The 22,020-nt window shown below is 46.3% G+C and overlaps 1 protein-coding gene across 4 annotated transcripts in view; it reads right to left on the bottom strand.

Moving 5' to 3' along the window:
• kcnab2a (potassium voltage-gated channel subfamily A regulatory beta subunit 2a) overlaps positions 1–21,902 on the bottom strand; it is a 66,922-nt gene extending 45,020 nt beyond the window's left edge. The window contains exons 1-3 of one of the 4 annotated variants that reach the window (XM_064306252.1): positions 21,278–21,506; positions 2,414–2,614; positions 376–417 (exon numbers count right to left, since the gene is read on the bottom strand). In XM_064306252.1, the coding sequence (XP_064162322.1) occupies positions 376–417; positions 2,414–2,490 (119 nt within the window). In that variant the 5' untranslated portion in view covers positions 2,491–2,614; positions 21,278–21,506. Of the gene's footprint in view, positions 1–375; positions 418–2,413; positions 2,615–13,353; positions 13,883–21,277 lie in introns of those variants that run through there. The other 3 variants (XM_064306249.1, XM_064306253.1, XM_064306250.1) reach the window with 3 other exon arrangements.
• Between the last annotated feature and the right edge of the window lie 118 nt (positions 21,903–22,020).

Here is a 22,020-nt window from a genome sequence, read left to right as displayed (position 1 = left end):
AGAACCAGGCTATTGAGTCTTGCATTTGCCAACAGTGTTTCCATTTCTAAAACAGCACAACCTATGTGACAACCATTTTTGTTGATGGTAAAAACAAAATTGATCGATTCATTTATTGATCAGACAGTTATTTTACTATACACTCAGCAGTCACTTTGACAACGGCGAGCCATTGTGAAGACCATAAAAATAAACAAATAAATAAACATGCCCTTCATGACCCCACCGCCCCACCCACACCCCAGACCTGCACCAGGAGAGAGAGGGAGGCGGGGCAGGAGCCCAATACAACAGGGCGTCCAGAATAAAGGGAGAAAGGCAGAGACACAGCAGAGCAGAGCAGAGCAGGAGTCCGAAGAGCGCGAGCACAGGTACCTGTAGAACTGCAGCTGTCGCTTGGGGCTTCCATAGCGCGCACTGAGGCAGACAGGAGAGAGAGGGAGAGAGAGAAAAAGGGAGAGTGAGAGAGAGGGAAGGAGGGAAAGGGCATGTCAGATACAGAGAGAGAAGCACACAAACAGTAGTGATGCATCTTAATGATGAATTACTAATGTGTTGGATGAGAGCTACGATGATACTAATTACATGGGCTTTGATAGTAATTACAGTTGAAAATAAAAAGCTTTTTAATTTGGCTGCAATGTGCAAACCCATGGAGACCATGCATTATTCAAACTGAAAGGAGAAAGACACACTAATGTACTGTCACATTTTAGCATTTGAATCTTGCGATGATCCTTCAAAAAAAGATTATTACACGCATAGTCAGGGCAGTAAGACATCCCCATATTTTATGGTTCTCACAGAGTCCACAAGGTGCACGCAAGAAATATAAGAGGGATTTGAGAGATGTTGGTAAATGCGCCAAACCACAAATTCGTTTTTCAGAGCAAAACTTATTCAACAACAAACAACTGATGCGTTTCACTGCTTTCTGGCACCACCTGCTGGTTCTTTGGGAAATGGCATGAGGATCTGTGCGAGCAGTGAAAAGAGCTCCCTCTGCAGGGTTTCAGCAAGACTACACTTACTGCACATGCAGGTGCCACTTCAGCAGGTCAGAAGATCTGCAGTGGTGTAAATGGCTTGCACTTCTGCATGACACAGCCCATTGGTTGTGCTAGCCCACGGAATACTGCATATGTGGATTGCAGGACATTTCAAAATCTGTGTTTTGCACTAATTTCCTTGCGCAGGCTAATAATATATTTTAAAAACCTTAAGAGAGACATCTTGTTTTCGACTGTTCATTCAAATTAAGCGCTTTCCCTTCGAATCTCACAATGCTACTAACGGCTGTGTAAATATGATCAATAAATAACACAAATGTCAGACACCACAAGACAACTGGCAGTAAAGAAACAGGAGTAATTACTTTGTTGTGGTTCAAGTTCATCACTTCTTGTAATCCTAAAAACAACTGTGGAATATGCATTGTCTGTGTCACAATTCTTTGCAAAAACCAAAAACAAGTAGTCTTCAATTGGCATTCCACCTACACATAGTATACATCACATTCAGCCATGTTTTGACATGCTACTGCATGCAGGACACCACATCACATTCGCAAAAAAGACACAAGCATCTCTACCCTTGGCGGAAGACATTACAGTTAACCCTAAACAACCTCTAAAAGGCTTAAGTAAAGATAATCTACTGCTCAAGGCATGTGATCCATTGTTATAAAACGCCAATGATAATTCACATTAGGAACAACTGGGAAACAAGAATATGATCTGCAAAGCTGTTGTATCATTTGGTAATTATATTCACAATCAGTGAGCAAATGAACATTACTAACAGAGCTTTAAATAAAATGGTTTTAAATGGCTATCGGGCAAGGTTATTTACTGGCTAACAGCAATGAAAGTTTCAGAATGGTGCATTTGCTATACCTGGGGTTTTTTATATGTAAACTAATTGCCTAACTCTTCTAGTTATCTAGCTAAGGTAGCATGGGAACTGATAGCGTCAGGTCCTTTCACGTCATGGTTAATGTGGGAGACAAACCTTTTTTTTTTTGGTTTCTCGTTTTGCAGTATTACATACCCTACTAATAACAGATCATCTCTGGAACATCATTTTAATCCAGAGGTCCTCTATCCAGAAAGGGCTGGTGTGGGTGCAGGCTTCTGTTCCAACGAATCAAGGTCTTTAGCAAAGGCGCTAGTGGTTAATTAGTAGAATCAGGTGTGTAATTGCTTGGTTGAAACAAAAACCTGAACCCACACCAGCCCTTTCTGGATAAGATTGAGGACCCCTGAGTTAATCTATCTCCACCTGGGATTATCCATCTTCTACTACAATCCAATTTTCCAAAGGGCATGGCAGGTAAGTGTGCGCGTGAGTGCATGCGTGTGTGTGTGTGCATGAGTGAGTGTGTGCGTGCGCGGGCGAGCGAGGGAGGACTCACCTGTAGATCATGCCGGGGGAGCCAGTCTGGCGGAGCGAGAGGCGAGCAGGCGAGTCAGCGGTGGATTCGGGATACATGGGGTCACGGGGGTGGAGGTGAGGGGGCCCTGACGTGGGGTCTCACTCACAGCACCAAAGTCTCTCACAGTGCAGCTGTGAGGTCTCTCTCTCACTCTCTCTCTCTCTGCCGCTTCCAGCGCCTCTGTGAGAGACAAAAACAACAACAACAAGGTCGACCTGACCTCTCAGTTACAGTCAGAAGCCCCGCAGCAAGCAGGGCTGTGAGAAAAGAGAAGACTGCACTTATAGCTCATCTGAGTATTTCTGGCTTCTATTCATTCAGGCCAGTAATAAAACTATTCAAACAAAAACATTTACTGCACTATCAAGGATGACAAATATTGTTCTTTAATATCCATAAACTGGTTAGGTATTGGAAAAGCCAAGTGGTACAATTTTTTAGAAATTATAAGCTGCCTACATCTGTAGGTAATGGAGATCGAAAAACAAATGGCAAAATATTCACGCAGTGATGCCATAGACCGTAAAATGTGAAACTGAATAAAATCAAATGTTACAGCAATTTGAAAAAGTTGGCCATTAGATGGCGCCACTGTCTTGGCTTAGGCATACTTCACCCACCATGTACACAAAGTGTAGTACAGATGTACAGTATGACAGAAACAAGCTCCCCATCAGACCTGAAATGTCTGGCTGTGCAGTGCTAGTAAAGAAACTGGTAACACTATTATGAAGCCAACTGCTTTTTCTGGGACACTGGCATGACACGAGATTGAATCTCATCGCCTTTTCCCTTTGGAGGCAGAACACCAGGCTTTTCACGTCAAAGCACATTTTAGCAAAGCGGAGGGAGCTTTTTATAAGGCTACATTTTAAGTGCGCTTCCTTCAGTACATCCTAAACGTCGGGTAAAGATATCACTCAGTGACACAGCGGTGCTCTGTGGAGGGCATTCATCATCCACTGCCAGCACACAGCCATGGAGATAAACACCAGTACGAAATAGAAAGAATCCCTCTATCTGGTATCAAACAAGATTGTGTCTGCGGTACTTCCGGCTTGGTCAGACGTTCCTACGAACGCAATTAGCAGTGTTCGCGGGTGGGAAGCCAGTGAGGGTATGAGTGCTAATCGCTGCCATAGCGACTCCTACTGGTTGGTCGGGGCACCTGTTCAGCAGGGAGGGGATCTGGGGGAGATAGCGTGAACCTCCGCGCGCAATACGCTCTCCCAGTGAAACTCCTCGCTGTCAGGTGAAAAGAAGCCTCTGGTGACTCCACATGTAACAGAGGGGGCATGTGGTAGTCTACACCCTCCCCAGACTGACACAGGTAGCGCATTGACCAGGACTGTGTGATACACACAGGGAATTGGTATAACAACTAAAATTGGAGTGAAAATGCGGCGAAAATGGCAAAAATATATAGATATTATGTGTCTGTATGAAAAATGCACACCAGCCCAAAAACAAATTTGGAAGTCAAAGCCTACAGGTTAGATTCCTGGGTAGAACACTACCGTTGTACGCTTGAGCAAGGTATTTAACCTGCATTGCTTCAGTACATATCCAGCTGTATAAATGGATGCAATGTAAATGCGATGTAAAAACTTGTGTAAGTCACTCTGGATAAGAGCGTCTGCTGAATGCCCGTAATGTAAAGTCAAAAACCCCTGCAGGCATCACTAAACTCGACAACAGTACGGCTCCCAAACAGCGAACAGCTGTAAACACAATTAGTACACGAAAGGACAGAAGACAGGACCTCCGCTTCACCCATGTGCTGATGGCGGCTGTCATTCCTGAGCAGGGCACAGGTGGAGATCATGCCCCCTCTGGTGGTGAAGGGAGACATTACCCAGGGCTGCCAGAGGTTAACGCAGGTCACCCACGGGCTGGACAGGCCGCGGCATGATGTAGCAGCGCTAACGCTAAGGCAGGGACTGAAACGGTGAACATCAGTTTGAGCTAGCCCAGGTTTTACTAGGTTAGTGCACCGCAATGCAGAAGTCGGAGGCGCGGGCACATCGATGCAGCGTCCTGTAGGACAGCTCCAGGGCTCCATAGAGCTTTGGGAAACTACAGTCCCCCTCAGACATGACACAGGCATTTCAAATGTGCCCATTTTCCCTCAAAAATTCCTCATGAAAGGAAAAACATTTTAGTGTGTGGTGAGTATGTAGTCCACAGCACAGGGAAGGACCCCAAATCTGCTCAGAAGCCTAGCCCTGCATTTATTTCTAACCAGTTCTTATGTGCTATTATTATTTCCCAAAATTCCCAGCATTATTGTTGAGCCTATCCTGTCGCTGCATAAAGTGTCACAGTGAGAGCAGCCTATCATGTGCCAGCCTTCGCTCCTCGCTGCGGCCCACAGCTGAGACGTCGCTGCACTGGATCACTGCACTTCACGCACAGCTGGTGCAGCTGGATTATAAACATGCCATCAAACAGGGGTCAACCAGAGCAGATCAACAGAGCCAGTCCAACAGTGCAAGTCTGAATGCCAGTCTCTCAGTTTAACTCTATAACAGTATTAATATAAGTGCCAGTCTCTCAGTTTAACTCTCTAGCACTTCTATTAATACTGCTAGAGAGTTAAACAGAGATACTGACACTTCTATTAATACTGCTAGAGAGTTAAACCGAGATACTGACACACAGGCTATATTAATACCGCTGGTCTGAATGTCACTCTCTCGGTTTAACTAACAGTATAAATATAAGTGCCAGTCTGAATTCCAGTCTCTCAGTTTAATCTGAATTGCAGTTTCATGGCCCCAGTATCTCAGCACTTGCAGCATCACAGGCCCCAGGTCTGTGTGAGCCACTGCGTCTCTGGTCAGGTCGAAGAGGTAGGTGCCTGAAAAGGGCGCATGCTTCAACCCTGGCGGAACACCGGCAATATCCCAACACGCTGTACCCAGCACAACACTAACAAAGTTTTAAAAAACCAGTGCCTGGGCAGGGGGGGACCCTCCCCTCAGGGCCGCAGAGGCGGGACTGTCCCCTTGGGGCCACAGAGGTGGGGTCACCGCGCTGGGAGCCACACCCTCTCTGCAGGCGTGTCGGGTTTCGCACCCTGCAGCCCAGTCACGCGGCGGCAGGGGCGCAGGACTCCACACAGGAACGCGGCGAGGACACGGGGAGGTGACTCCATCGATTGTGCCCAAAGATAACGAAACACTATAGCATTCGGGGACAGGGATAAGAGAGCAGAGTCACCGCCGGTGGAGGGCAACAGCATGGGGCCCCCCACCCCCCCGTTTAATCACCTCACACTGGCATCCCGCCCACTGGCTGTCACCTGCAGCAGAGATCCTGCACACCACTGCCTGACAAAGACACCTGGAGGAGCACATAATCCTGCCCTAATGACACATACTAATGCAAATATATACACACACGTGTGTTAGGGTCTGCCATCATTAGTGTGTGGAGATTTATATGCATACACACAACGGTGGTAGGTAGGGGTGAGTATGTAGGGAGAAGGAGAGGGAGGGAGAGAGAGAGAGAGAAAAAAAAGAAAGAAAGAGGGAGAGGGGTGAGAAGGAGAGAGAAAGAGAGCTTCATTTCAATGGCCCCATGCAGAGCCCCTCATGGTGTCACAGTCATGTGACACGCGTGGCCGGCTGTGCGATCGGGGAGCCCCGGGGCCAGCGGAGCGACCGCGGCCATTAACACCGACAGCACGCGCTGCCGTGCAGCGACTCGCGCCATCGCCAGGGAAACCACTTCCAGCCCCTCTGCAGCGCCAATGCAGCAGTAACCGTGACGACGGGAGACGTGAGCTGCGCCCGATCGGAAGACTGCAGGAGAATGCGCCGGGGGGCTCCCCCGCAGCCTGGGGACGGGGGAGAGCTGCTGCGGCAGGAGCGCGCTCCGCGCCAGCGCTGCATTAACGCCATCGCTGCATTAACGCGGCCGCATTCCGACAGAGCACAGGCTGCTGAATAATGCAGGCTCCCGTCCTTCCTCTGATGATTCGTATTTTAGGGGTACGGTTCTGTAGCAGTTGCCGTAGCAGCCGGAGGGGAAGCGCTCTGGACCCCCTCCTCCAGCTCTCTGAAGCTTGGCTCTGCAGTTACGCCAGGGGAGAGAAGCCAGGAGGGAGACTGGACCAGAATTCCTAATGAAAGCACACTGCTGCAGGAGCAACAAGCCTTTCCCCACACTGAGCCTGCTCACGACCACAGACCAAACACACACACACACACACACACACACACACACACACGCACTCACATGCACACACGCACATACATACACACACACACACATACACACACACACACACTCACATGCACACACGCACATACATACACACACACACACATACACACAGGTGCACACACACACACAGATATGCGCACACACACACGAAAAAAAACACACACACACATACACACAGGCGCACACACACACACACACACACACATACACACACAAAAACAAACACACACACACATACACACACACATGCACGGACGCACAGACACGTATACATACACATAACACACAACACACAACATACGCATGTACACACTCGCACACAAATGCACACACTCAAAACACACAGATACAGACACACATGTATGCACGCATGCAAATACGCACGCACAGCATGAGCATATAGCACACAGAGGGAGCAGGCAGACAGCATAGAAACTTGTAGCTTAAGAGCCAGCTTTACCGCACCATTCTGGAGCACAGGGGGCGCTATAGCTACATCCACTCATACAGATTTGGGTACACAGCTAATGCATCATGCAACAGAGTGGACAGAGGCCTCATCACACACTATCCTAAGGTTAGATCTCAGCCACAGGGTCACTTATCAATAAACCCACCAGAAAAATACACAATAAAATATTAAATATTAACACCGTTAACCCTACTCCTGAGAAAGCATGTATATAAATGTCTATCAGCATGTATCAGTACACCAGTATCACTGTACTGTCTGTGTGTAAATGCCATGTGTGTCAGTGTGCTGTCTGTGTGTCAGTACTGGTATCAGTCTGTTCCCAGGGTATAACTGTGTATCTCAGAGCGCTGTCTGTGTGTCAATGCTTGCATCAGTCTGCTGTCAGTGTCCAAATATATGTACTGTATACAGATCAGATGTGTTGCCGGAGGCAACGATCATACATCGCCTAACTGTGAACTGGCCTTCAGTATGCTGTCAGTGTATAAATATGTGTATCAGTGTGCTGTCAGTGTATCAGTGCTTGTATCAGTCCGCTCTCAGTGTATAAATATGAGTATCAGTGTGCAGTCAGTGTATAAATATCATTGTGCTGTCAGTGTATGAATATCATTGTGCTGTCAGTGTATCAGTGCCTGTATCAGTCTGCTCTCAGTGTATAAATATGAGTATCAGTGTGCTGTCAGTGTATAAATATTGCACTGCCAGTGTATCAGTGCTTGTATCAGTCTGCTCTCAGTGTATACCATTGCGCTGTCAGTGTGCTGTCAGTGTATCAGTGCTTGTATCAGTCTGCTCTCATGTATAAATACCATTTCTCTGTCAGTGTGCTGTATGCCACATGCATCAGTAAGCTGTCAGCATATGAGTCAGTGTGTTGGCTGTGTGTCTGTGGACTGTTAGCAAGGGCATCGCTACCGTACTGTACCAGTCTACAACATGGCAGCGTGCCGTCAGTGGACTGCCAGTGCACACGTGACACTGCTATCAATACGAGCATCAATACGCTGTCAATGTGGGCGAGGTTCCACAGAAACGAGGGTCACACCCCCCACACACACAGCAAGAGACCGAGCGCATCCGATTGGTCAGCTCATCCATGCAGCTGCATCGCCATTGGTCAAAGACCTGCTGCAGAGAGGTTAGCTACACATTTCTGCTCTCCCAGCTCCCACTCTCTCGATTTCACTCCATCAAAAATACGGCGCATCAATCATGCATTTGCATAGCTCAAAAGCTGTCCGCTGCCAAATCATCCGTTTCACAAAAATATCAGGGTTTTAACAGCTACAAACGGATTCTGAGAGCTGTTAGAAACTGTCACATTCCACGCTGTAACTATTCCTATTTGGTTTTTACAAAATAATACACAAATTTTAACGCGGCATACATTTTTCTTGGACGACAGCCCAATCTGCGGGGAAATAACAGTGAAGGACAGGCAGCCTGTGCGTTTCAGCTGAGAAGCCCGGGGCCTCTGCCTACATGCATCACGTGCGGGAGCTAAACGTCCTGTGATGAGGAAGCATGTTGCGCACGGAAAACACACGGGACTGTAATTAAAGCACCGGCATCCTCATCGCCTGGGAGCGGTCCGCTGGAACAGAGGGCACGTAACCCACATAGACTTACTGCTCTTCACTGCTGTCAGGTAGTGGGGGGGTCTTTAAGTTCCACGGGTCACACTCTCTAGCTCCCCCCAATGGACAAAACTTAACATTACAAAGTCATGTACCGTGTATGAGGTTCAAGATTACATTACATTACATTACAGGCATTTGGCAGACGCTCTTATCCAGAGCGACGTACAACAAAGATTAGAGATTCAAGATTCAATACTTTATTGCCATACAACTTAGCTGTTAGGAATTTTCCTCAGTGTGCTCATGACAGAACAGCAAACAATCACAGCAAAACAGTCAATTCACATAATAAGAAAAAAAAAAACACATAGCACATAACCCCACCCCATACATGATTACATGGGAAAGAACTCTTACTTCAGCCTCTCAAATGAAATGTTCTCTAAAGGCACTCCTTATTGTTAAAAATGGTGAACTGGTAACTACCTATTTATTTTTTGGTCTTTTCTTCCACCCCCTCCCTGGATCCGATCCCTCGCTCCTTCATTCCATCCCTGCTTACATCCTGCCATACATCTCCTCTCTGATGCACTCATCCCTGTCCACTAGATGTGTACCTGCAGCCTTCTTCTCCTTCTGTCCAGGAGAATGTGCTGTTTTCAACCAACTCTCTCCCTTTCTCACTCACAATGACCTCCTAGTCCCTCACCAATCTAGCTTCTGGGATGAGTCAGCAAGCTCCTCTCTGCAAATGTAGGTTCTCTCTCCTCTCTCTCATTCTAATCCTCCTCATTCTCTCTGTAGCATTTGCAGACAGAGTTGGCCACATCCTGTTGTCTTCCTTCATTACCTTGGGGATCTGCAGCTCAGCTCTCAAATGGGGGCAAAGCAGTTTTGAAACCTAAATTCCTCTCTACAGGTGTTCCCCAGGGATCAGTCCTTGGTCCTCTCCTCTTCCCTACCAAGTTCCTTGCTTCTGTCATGTTCTAACACAGTCTGTCTTATCACTGCTACACTGCTGATACAACTTCTCTACCGCTGATACTCTGGACTCAATGTGCATTTCAACTTGCCTACTAGACCTCTCAAACTGAATGGCAAAGGACCACCTGAAGTTCAACTTAAAACTAAAAACTAAAACTAAAAAAACTGAGTTGCTAACTTCCCCAGCTCCCGTTGGGCCTCTGGTGGTGGAATAGGCTACCTGCGATGGTCAAAAACCCAACTCATGGGTTTTTATGTTATGTTAACTCATCTTCCAAGAAATCACAGCAAAACTGAGCCTGTGCTCTCAGCACAGCGAGACTGAGCCTGTGCTCTTAGCACAGCGAGACTGAGCCTGTGCTCTCTCAGCACAGTAAGACTGAGCCTGTGCTCTCTCAGCACAGAGAGACTGAGCCTGTGCTGTCTCAGCGCGGTAAGACTGAGCCTGTGCTCTCTCAGCACCGCAAGACTGAGCCTGTGCTCTCTCAGCACAGTAAGACTGAGCCTGTGCTCTCTCAGCACTGTAAGACTGAGCCTGTGCTCTCTCAGCACAGAGAGACTGAGCCTGTGCTCTCTCAGCGCAGTAAGACTGAGCCTGTGCTCTCTCAGCACCGCAAGACTGAGCCTGTGCTCTCTCAGCACAGTAAGACTGAGCCTGTGCTCTCTCAGCACAAGAGACTGAGCCTGTGCTCTCTCAGCACAGAGAGACTGAGCCTGTGCTCTCTCAGCACCGCAAGACTGAGCCTGTGCTCTCTCAGCACAGAGAGACTGAGCCTGTGCTCTCTCAGCACCGCAAGACTGAGCCTGTGCTCTCTCAGCACAGTAAGACTGAGCCTGTGCTCTCTCTGCACAGAGACTGAGCCTGTGCTCTCTCTGCACAGAGAGACTGAGCCTGTGCTCTCTCTGCACAGAGAGACTGAGCCTGTGCTCTCTCTGCACAGAGAGACTGAGCCTGTGCTCTCTCTGCACAGCGAGACTGAGCCTGTGCTCTCAGCACAGAGCACAAAGACAGAAGAAGGTAAATGAAAGATACTCCTCTGCTCCAGGGGAACACCAACATAAAAGCAGAAAAAAAACACGCTTTTATTTCAACAGGACTGAAGAAATGAAGCTCTTGGCTAACAGCCTTTACAGTGCCAGAGGAAGGCCGGGACTGCATTACTGTGGTAAACAGGCCATCATGTTCAAAGAGGATTTGACAGCCTATAAAAGTAAGTGAAATCCTGTTACTGCATGAAAGCTTTGTGAGGCCTGCTCATTTAACTCCGCTGTTATGACAGAAAAAAAAGAAATCTCAGAGCACTTTAACAAAACTTACATCGAATTTATAAATAGGCCAGAGTACGTGTAAAGTGCAGAAGTGCAGACTGTAGGCGTCCCGGCTCAAAACAAGGTGCCGCCCAAACGCGAAGGTGTTTCAGCGCCCAAATATAGAAGAGCGCTGAACTGAATGCTGAACTGCATGCTGTGAGCGCACTTATCTCCAGTGAGCTTTTTCAAGGACCAGCAGTCTTCTGCACAGACAAAGAACAATGGCAAAAAGAGAAACAATATGATATCAACTCCCTAACCACTGCAACAGCAAGCAACAAATAAATCTGAGATGCAGGTGGATCACAGCACACAGAGCGCATGTACATAGAAACAGGAGATTTACTCATGACCATCACAATGCTGACTGTCCCATTCTGCTGCCAAACACGCCAAGCCACGGCTGCCTTCGTAAAGAATCACAAACACCTTCTGGAGTTTCTCCTATGATGCTGATGACACAAAACTGATCTGAAACTGACCACAAACTGGGCTGCTGTTATCGTAGGCAGCTGGAAAAAATGAGCCGGGTGAAACGTCTTCGGCATGCTCTCATCACCGCGAAGCGGAGGAGAGAGATGCAGGTGGTGCAGAGTGAACTGAAGCCGGTGCAGGAACATCGCTGTGGCCCTCAACTGCGCCCCAGAAACACCCAACCACAGACGAGCTCCAGGCTCCTCACACTCCTGCTCCATTTACTTTCAAAGGCTGAGCGAATAAATTTTACTCCACAGGGTATTTTTCCCCACAGGATCCACATAGGTTTCTCCCCCCCACCCCCTCATTTTGTCACTGTAAAGCACTATGTCTATCATAACATGACCTAAACTGCGAATAAAGATCGGCTACAATATGCACTGACAAATATTCGTACTACGGAGATCGGTCATAGACACACATACGCAGAAAAATGCAGTCTTCAGCACGGCCTGCAGGGGGCACTCTGTGCAGACCCACAGTGACAGTGCAAAGGGAACCGCAGTGAAGCAGAGCTCAGCTCAGCACAGTCATCTCCTGCAGTCTGAATTTTGCAGATCTACATTCTGCTGGGCAGTGAACAGTGTGACCAGCGTAGGATATATAGCCCAGAGTCAGACGAGCTAGACACAACAGCACGAGGGGTCAGGGCACGCTGCCAAACGAAGAAACAGCTTATTCATTACCGCTAATTATTTTTTAAAAGATGAGAAACATCACACTATAAAAATACTAAATGTCGAATAACATGGCATTAATTATCATTCAGCTGATGAGCCGAGGGCCCGGGGTTGAAAATTCCCATGGTGCATTGCTAAAAAGGCAAATGCACATGCGCAAGCAGGCCCCTGTGCTCCGGACCGTTCTGCTGCCGCTGCGTTCAACAGCTTACTGCACCAAACCGCCGGCGCACCCCCCACCCCCCACCGACCGCCCCGCTCCAGGCTTGGCCCCCGGCCCAGTTCTGGAGCCCCAGTCCGCCGCGCGGCGGTCGCCACGGAGCCCTACAGGACGACGGCGGGGCGAGAGCGGGGAGCCGCCGAGCGGAGGAGAGCGGCGCTACACCGGCGTCAGCTTTAACAGAGGGGCCGAGCGGCAGCAGGTGAGCGTAGACACACACACACACTATGTGTAAAACACACACACACACACACACTACATGTAAAACACACATACACACATGTGCACACACACACACTGTGTAAAACACACACACACACACACTATGTGTAAAACACACATACACACACGCACACACACCATGTGTAAAACACACACACATACACACACACACACACTATGTGTAAAACACACACACACACACACACTACATGTAAAACACACATACACACGTGCACACACACACACACTATGTGTAAAACACACACACACACACACACTATGTGTAAAACACACATACACACACGCACACACACTATGTGTAAAACACACATACACACACGCACACACACTATGTGTAAAACACACATACGCGCACACACACACAATGTGTAACACACACACACACCTGAAGGGGCTCCCCGTTCCCCTGCGCTGTCATGCGCTGAGACACAGAGGCCAGTCTGACAGGAGCTGCTGTGCATGAAGCATGACAGACACAGGGAGACATAAAGGGAGGCAGAAGGAACATTCCTCCCGAACGGAGATGAGAGATACAGAGCGAAGCAAAGAAATGCTAGAGCTACACACTACTGGTGCCAACACACACACATACACATACACACACACGCATGCACATACATACACGCTCACACACATGCGTAACACGCAAATGCGTGCACACACACACACAACACATAACACACACACACACACACTCACACTGCAGTACCCACCTCTATCAGCCTTCAGCAGGATTGTCCCAGCCAGATACGGTCGGAGAGGAAAGCAGATTCACAAGAGGCCAGGAGAGAGGGGAGAAGAGGAGAGAAGGAGAAGAGGGGGGGTGCCCAGCCTCCTCTTGCAGCGTTCTTGTTCTCCTGCGTGGGGATGAACATGCGTGTGCGTGCGTGCGTGCGTGTGAAAGAGAGGCACAGACGATGCGTTCTGCGGTTAGGGTGAGATGAACGAGCCCTGAGAGTGAAAGCAGGGGAACGATACAGAGCGATAAAAACCAAAACGCACCCCCCACACCCCACACAGTCACACACGCTCACTCACTCACACACACACCTCTACACTGCACCGTCAGACCTATAGTAATCTAGATAGGGAATAGAGAGGGAGAGAGAGAGAGAGGAAGAGAGAGAGGAAGAGAGAGAGGCAGAGGTAGAGAGAGAAGGGGGAGAGAAAGGAGAGAGAGGGAGGTAGAGAGAGGGTGAGAGAAAGGAGAGAGAGGGAGGTAGACGTAGAGAGAGAAGGGGGAGAGAAACGAGAGGGGAGAGAGAGAGAGAGGGAGGGAGACAGCAGGAGAGGGGGCAGAATCAGAGGGAGAGAAAGCTGACGATAGAGTGAGGTAAGACAGAGGAACTGACGGCTAGACGTTCCTCCGGTTTTAATGAAATGGAAAAAGAGGGGGGGGGAGAGCCAGCTGGTCCCTTTTCAGCGTCTCCCTGGCCAGGCTCCAGCGGGGAGAGTGGCTCTAGAGAGCGGGAGACCATACGGAATTACTGCAGCACCAAAACAAAAGTCTTCAGCCTGACGCTGCAGGTTTGGCTGCCGGGATTTGCGTCACGGCAATTCTGCAGAGTTAGACGGAAAAACCCGGGATCAGCCAGTTAAAAAGAGGAGAGCTGTACAGTAAGGATGCTGCTGGGGGTGATGCAGGCAATGCAGGACCCTATGGTGGTGGGGGGAATCTCAGAATCAGCAGGAGAAGGGACCTAAATAAAGGCCAAAGCCCCCCTCAAAATTACATGTAACATTTCCCAAGTATGACCAGTATGGTTTAGCCTACATTTTATTCTACTCTGCAGTTTGTAATGCTGCTTTACTCAAGCCAGCCCTCAATAAGTGAACCTGCCAAGATAATGATCAATAAAACTTTATATACGGTATTATCCATTTACTCAGATGGATACCTATGGCAACAATATGGGTTTTCCATTATACTCCAGGATTCAGTGGGAATTGACTTATGAGCCTAATTAAGGCAGTAAAGGTAGCCCAGAGAGACTGTGGATGGGGTGCACGTTTACTTGAAATAACACCACTTAATACAATCCTTGGGACAAGTACAATATTCCGCCCAACAAAACAAACAGCTGTTATGTTATTGGCCCATGACTGGGCCTGGGTTATTAGATAGATGTCTTACAAAACGACCAAAGTCACAGCTAGCCAACCATCATCAAGAAAAATAAGGCTAAGCATACCCAATGTCCCATGTCCACAGAAAGCACTCCCTTAAATTTCCCAGAAAACATATCCCAAAACTAATGCGGGATCTTAATCAACTTCTCAGAAATTCCAGTCATGTTTCACAAAATACACACACATTTTGATTAAGCATTTATTTAACCGGGCAATCCCTCCCTTGAGACTGAAGATCTCTTGTCCGAGGGAGACCTGGCCAATAAAGCACCTATGCAGTACAGTTAAAACATGATTGGTAAGACATGCATAAAGCCTTAAAGAGGCAGTTCACCCAAAGATAAAGCTCTATTTCCACTTAAGTTGGAGTGCTATCTTGGCATTTGTTGCCCTCAGAGCCCAAAATTTACATTTGAAAAACTAAACAGCAACATCTCTTTCCAAATAAAATCGATTCAACATTGTTTAAACAATATTGACACTGAGCTCCAGAAATACTGGCTTTGTTTGAGACTTTGTTTGCGTGGATTTCCACAGCTAGCGTACTTTGGTAGAAAGTAGTTTTCGATGAGACACAAGAAGGTCTGTGGATGTTCATGAGTAACCATGGCATTATATTTATATTTATATTTTTATAAATTTTTGACGCATTGAGCACCACAAACGTTGGTCCCAGTGAGTTTTGCTTTACCAGGGTGAACTTCAGCGTTTATCTAGAGAACTCATCAAATCTCAGCGGACTCTTGAAGGCGGAGTAGTGAATACTCAAGGAGATTGGCTTTGCATTACTTCTGAGATCCGCAATGTTTACACTCCATTTTACACACTGTCCAGTTACACAGATATTTACTGATGAAATCCAGCTCAAGAGTAGACCAGGGTTAAAAGACCTGGGAATTCAGCCTGCGACCCAAACCTGATTCACTACCGGCTGCGCCACACAGCTGTCCTACACAGCCGGCAGTGCGAGTCATTCGTCTCTCGGCCCTGCGATCGGCACTCTGGCCCGCGATTCACCGAAACGCCCCCCACGGCCTGCTGGAGCGCCACGTCCGCACCCTCCCGGGTGTTACGGCCACTGACGGGTATTAGGCTCCTGAGTAAAGGGTTCCCGGGGGAATTAGCCGATAATCTGCTCCTGTAATGCCCACAGAGCCCTTACTCAATTCTACAGACGAAAGAGGCCGTGAAAATCACTTTGCCTGGAGATTATCGTCTGCAGACACCGAACTACGGCTCTACGTTCCCTCTCGGGTCTCTCGGGACGCGGACGTGGAGCGTGAACCAGGGTTTTTCCCGACTCAGAACAGGGCTTCGGTGGTGACTTTGTGTGACAGCGACTGCGGTCAGTGCGGCTTTACCACCACTGTCAACTCGACACGTCTCCATATATTCAGCTACATTTAGAGTGTTCAAGAGTGTTCAAGTTCTGGTGTTCAAGAGACCACCGCAATGCATAGAGAGGTTGAATTCCAAGTTCGTTGGATTCCAAGTTTGATCCAATTACAATTGCAGGCTAGTCACAGCTGCAGGTCCATCACAGATGCATGTCTGTCACAAAACAACCACACCCCTGAAAAATCCTCCCTTGATTTTAACAATACCTCACACAGTTGTTAGGAGTCAGGGGTCACAGTCTATACACAATTTTTACACCCTGAGCCATCTCTAGCTGCATATCACAACATGATGAAGAATATAGGGCGCATTCTGGAACAGGTTCAGTCACCCTACATGCAGGCTTATGAGAGAGCAATGGGAAGTCTCCAAACTCACCAGGTCCGCAAATAGACCTGGATATATTTTGTTTGTGGGAGCACTTGCTAATTATACGATCATATGCGTCGAGTAGACAAGCTAATGAATGTCATCATGAAGAGTGTTGCAGATGACAGAGTTCAGCTTTTCTCATTAACCCCTCCCACTGCAAAGGTTCCCAAACCCCCCCTGACGGGGCACTGTAATTACACCCCTGCAGCCATAACTCCTACAATAAAACACTTTTATAGTCCAATCATGAAGACACAATCGCAAGATCGGTCCTAAGCAACGATCTTGCAGAAACTGCAACCATGTCCTCCAAGTTCCCACACTGCTCCACTACAGAGCAAATAGCTGAATGTATTAAGCACCTCACAGGCCGTCCTGTTCCCTCAGCCCTTCCCAAACTGGGATTCCTTGAGGACCCTCTCAGCATGACAGAAGTCCCACAGAGGCCTTAGCACAATGAAAAAAATACTTCACATTTTAATAACACTTTGTGCAGATTGAATAATTTGCATATTTCAGATTGTCAGAAGATTTAAATCTAGTCTTCTTTGCAGATCCGTGGACAAACTGATCATTGTGGCAGTGCAATACTTAGTTTTAAATAGCAGGTTGTCTTATACAGACCCAAGTTAAAATCACAATTTAGACTTATTTCCAAGTACTGCTGTGTTAAACAGCTACAGCACTGAATGCAGTAGGAGTTGGATGGGTGCAAAAGGTGTGAAACATGAACCATTTTATTTATCCTCAGCCACAGGAAGGTCAGTTTAGGGGTCCCTGAGACAGACATGTTTGAGAACCTCTGAGCTATGGTTTCAGTCACAAGGACACGGGCACAAGTACAATCACGACTGCATCTGTCCCTCCAGAGAAAGGCTACTAAAAGTACAAAAATGTAAAATCGAGAAAGACTGACATTGAGACAGCAGTGGTGATATAATTCGTATGACCAGTTTTGAAAGGATTTCTTTCCTCAAAATGCTTTAATTTTGTGTTTTGTATAATCTAATATAAAAAAAATGCTCCTGTTTGAATTCTACTTGTGATTTTTTCCATGAAGATGGGTCAGATTTATAGTAGGCAAGGTTTATAGCACGCATACAGTAGACAATAATAAGCATTATTTAATCATATCCCATTGCTACAACGCTGATGAAAAATGATTACAATATTATCAGTGGAAATCACCTCACACAAAGGAAATCCCTTCAATTTTATTTGTGCAAATCTTCTGGTGACTGAGAATGGTAATATTTTTAAAAGCTTTCAGAACTAAAAGATTTCCAAAGTGATGCTCACCTTCAAATATGCTTGCAAACACATGAGCTACAGCACGACAGGCAAAGCACAATTTAGCTACTCTGAGGAATGAAGACAACCCCAAAACCAGCTAGAAACCAATCTACAACAAGTGCAGCAACACCACTGGAGATGTGTTCTGTTGCATTTCCTTTCTGCTGTGCAACAGTGGGCAATCCAATACTTTATTGCACATTGAAAAAAAACAGTGTGCAATAAAGTTCTTTTTGACTGGTTGAATTTGGTTCTTGCTGCTTGCTTATAGATGATTGAGAGATCACACACTTCTATAGGTGTCTTTATTTACCGGCGCTGTGGTGAAAAAAGTTGACCATGGAGAAAACGGCTTGAAAGAACTGCTTGCGTAAGTGTGAGGCAGTGTTCACAAGCAGACAGATAACAACTTCCTGTTTAAAGAGAGTTGCCATGAAAACAGACCTGATCATATGGTCTACACATATATACATTCTGTACACATGGAAATACTAATAACACAACTGAACAGAAATCAGTAAAGCTACCTCTGACCTCTCAGAACATGCAAGCACTGTACTGCCTTTTTCTGGGAGCACCAGGGTTTAGTCCCCATCAATATAAATTGCGAGTGAGAAACTGCAATCAAACCCACGGGGGGACATTAGCGCTGAAAAGCGTAATTCTACAGCGCTGCAATCCACTGTTACTGCAGAGAAAACGGCCTTCTGTTTAGGCCCATCCCAAAGATTCACCTTCTTCCACCCTAACAGAAAACAAGAATGGTGCTGCCAGGTCTTTTCACCGACGACAGTCGGGGTATAAATATCAAACCTTTTCAAGTGCGCCCTGCAGTGATAAGAGAGAAGCACTCCTGCCATTCAGGGACGGAGAAATAAGCCGTCTGTTATGAGAAAGAAGGCCGATGATTGATGCGCTCGTTCTTCAGCGTCGTCCTGAGCTGAACAGATTGAGAGAGCCGCTACAGGGGCACCTTCACAGCCGAGCGAACAGCTTCCTGGAGAGGACGTTTATCGATGGCCGGTCCTCTTCTGGCACTGATCAGCGCAGGGTCACTTTGTCTGTCATCAATCAAAATAATGGGCGCTTTTGACCTCACCCTTGCCATTCAACAAATTGTTTTAATTATGGTATGAACATCACCATCTCTTCACCCCTTGTTCACATTTTAAATAGTAGGCATTCATTTTAAATCCTTAGCCCAATGGCCGTGAAATTAGACGACGGCATCTAACAATAACACTGTCTTAAATTATTGCTTTTATCTGACATTGATTCAAGGTGCGGGGCTATAACACGTATGCTGTTGTAAAGCTTAGACTCTTTGCACTTTGATGAATTAGCTTCTGGAAGTGGAATATGGCTGGGAAAAACAAGATATGCACAATATTCAAATTTTTAGAGGTTTGGTGCCATTTGGAGATGCTGTGGGGACACTTGGGCCCACCTTTGGGAAAATGCATGTCAAATTTGACAGCTTTGTCCAGTTCACTTCAAACTTTCATCCTGGTGTTGTATAAATCCTGGGACACGATTGGAAAAAGAAATCTGGTTTTGTCCAGTATCAGAAGTACATGCAATTACTATAGAATAAAGAAAATACTAAACATTTTTTGGATTTATTTGTCATTTTTGAGAGTAAATATGTCCTGTATGTTTACAGAGTGAGACTCCGGCAGCAGCTCTTTATTTCAAGTTTGAACCATGTCTGTACTGTATGTAGTTTTGAAGATAAATGTGGTTTAAGACGGGGGCATTGTTACAAAACGCCCTGAGTTTTAATAGAGTTTTAAGGGGTTAAGTAATACCGCCTGAGGGCTCTCGGTCACAAATGTGTGTGCATTTTTTTTTTTGTTAAACACCCCAGCTCCAATTGCTCCATGCAATGCATATTATATGGGAGGAATGAGTTGTACATGTCTCTTCATAAAATATGTATTTTTCAAATACAATTTAAAAAAATCTCATTATAGGGTGGGGAAGCAGGTGTTTGTTTACAGTACACTGAAAAAAACTCTTCATAGAAAGAAACCCCAGGTGTGTGCACTAGCAAACCAAACATAAAAGGCTGCTGTTTTCTACAAATACATTTATCTGTCTCAGGCTTTAATTTCCATCCCTAGATTAGTTCACCTTAATTCCATTACTGGGCATTCACGGGTAGCAGTATTGTATACAATTTTATATAGTCCCTGGCCTCTCATCAATCATCATCCTGTGCTCCGTAAAATTAAGTTGTACATTCATATAACTAGCAGCGCAAATATGGCTCGGTCCTTACAGAACACTAAAAAAAATTACACCTTCCCAATATTGCATGAACAAGGGAATCGTCCTTGGTTCGGTCGATCTTCCATGAGACCGCGACCAGACTGCGAACTACAGCAAGGCAGAAGAAACAGCAGCCCATCCCACCGCGTTGCACTGCACCATGCCGAGTAATAGCATTTGTGGTTGGAAAAATATGCGATTGCATTTCAATACTGCTCCCTGGGGTACGAAGCATACCGAAAGGCAGAGTAATGTTACAAACGATCGTAGCTGACTACAGCTGCACTGCGTTAGCTGTATCCTACGGCAGAATATTTCACAGGGTCTGCAAGCTAAACTTTGACTGCAGTGTAACTTATATATACATATATATATATCGATAATATATATATATTACAGCAGCCATGTGAACGTCAACTCTAACACAATATAAGAAATAAATCCCAACTAACTGACCCAAGACTGTCAGAACCAAGACAATCACTAACTTAGCTAGTAACTGTTAACGTTACGAGACTGATCATACCTAGGTCGAGCTCACCAGAAAATGCAGATTCTGCCTAATTTACAGTGTAGACGCTAATGTAGCAGGCTACCTCTGCTTCAGCTCACTGAACATTGGCTGCGCTGCTCAAATGTGAAACTTCCTTGATCAGACAACCACAACACTTTAATGCAATGTTTTTTTACGTCTATATTTGATAGTTATTTTGACATTGCGTTACTGTAGGTATAATATGGCCAACTGCATACAATTGGCTGCCGAACCACGACCTGGCAGGGCAGCAACCAAGCAATAGAGAACAAAAGGAACCGCTGCAGCGCACTGTGTCGATGCCAAAGACATAACGTTCTCGTTAACTATCCAACGTTCATTTAAAACATGGAACATGCCAGCTAATGTTGTGAGTTGTGCTAGTTCTATACTTCACGCTAGTTAAGTAATGCCAGTTAACACGCTAGGTTTAGCTAGCTATCGCTGTATTACTTGGCTAAAGCTGCTGAACCATGTGTCAGTGAAGTCAGCTTGACAGTTTGGTGGGTTTCTTTTATTTTTCTAACGCTATGCTACCTGGTTAGTCAGTCAATGTCTGTCTATGCAAACAACATCTGGCCATCTAGCTGGTTGCCGGTCTGTGAAGACATGGAAAATGTGATCTCTCTTGCTCTTACCTGAAATCCGTTTTCTCCAGAGAACCAAATACTGGTGCCTTTCTGTATCCCAGCAACGAACTACCCGGTCCACGCCAGATCCTCTTCTTGTTTTTACCGCTTTAACATGCCTACCCAGCGCTACTTTTGACACCCGCCCTTTTGTTACCGCAACTGCTGCCATTGGGTAATTTCCTTCATGTGCACCCGTAGAATCACTGGTTTCACTTCCTGTTACACACTGCGGTCCACTGAAGAAGAGCCATACCCGACTTTACAATTTAAGACCAGAGACAGTTTTTCCATTGGTTGAAAACACAATCAATTACACAATTGCATGTGGGCAACTGGTGGTTTCGAATTTTTTTGCCGGACATCGGTGCAAAATTGTTATTACATTTACGTGACATTGGGGTGGATGCTGCATTAAAAGGCATTAATCAAAACAGGGCTGCAACCCCAACATGGTCCGTTGCCCATATTTTCAGTAACCTTAAAAGAATGGTTGGAACAAAAACCAACATCAAGAGGAGCTCGCTCGGAGTTCATCCCTGGTCTGTCTAAAATGATTCAAAAACCATCTCAGAAATACAAAGATTTAAGACAAGCATTGCCAGACTTGGAATGAAATGAAATGTAAATATGTAAAAATATAAAACGATTTATGATTTAAACTTGATATTTTTTGTATAACTACGTTATAAATAGGAATTTTTAAAAATCAGAACCTGTGTGTATGTGAGCTATAATCAAGGGGTTGGAAA

Source organism: Anguilla rostrata, chromosome 13 (assembly GCF_018555375.3).
Source record: "Anguilla rostrata isolate EN2019 chromosome 13, ASM1855537v3, whole genome shotgun sequence".
NCBI classification, from domain to species: domain Eukaryota; kingdom Metazoa; phylum Chordata; class Actinopteri; order Anguilliformes; family Anguillidae; genus Anguilla; species Anguilla rostrata.
The sequence above is the reverse complement of the archived record's forward strand: the minus strand, read 5'-3'. Positions and strand labels throughout refer to the sequence as shown.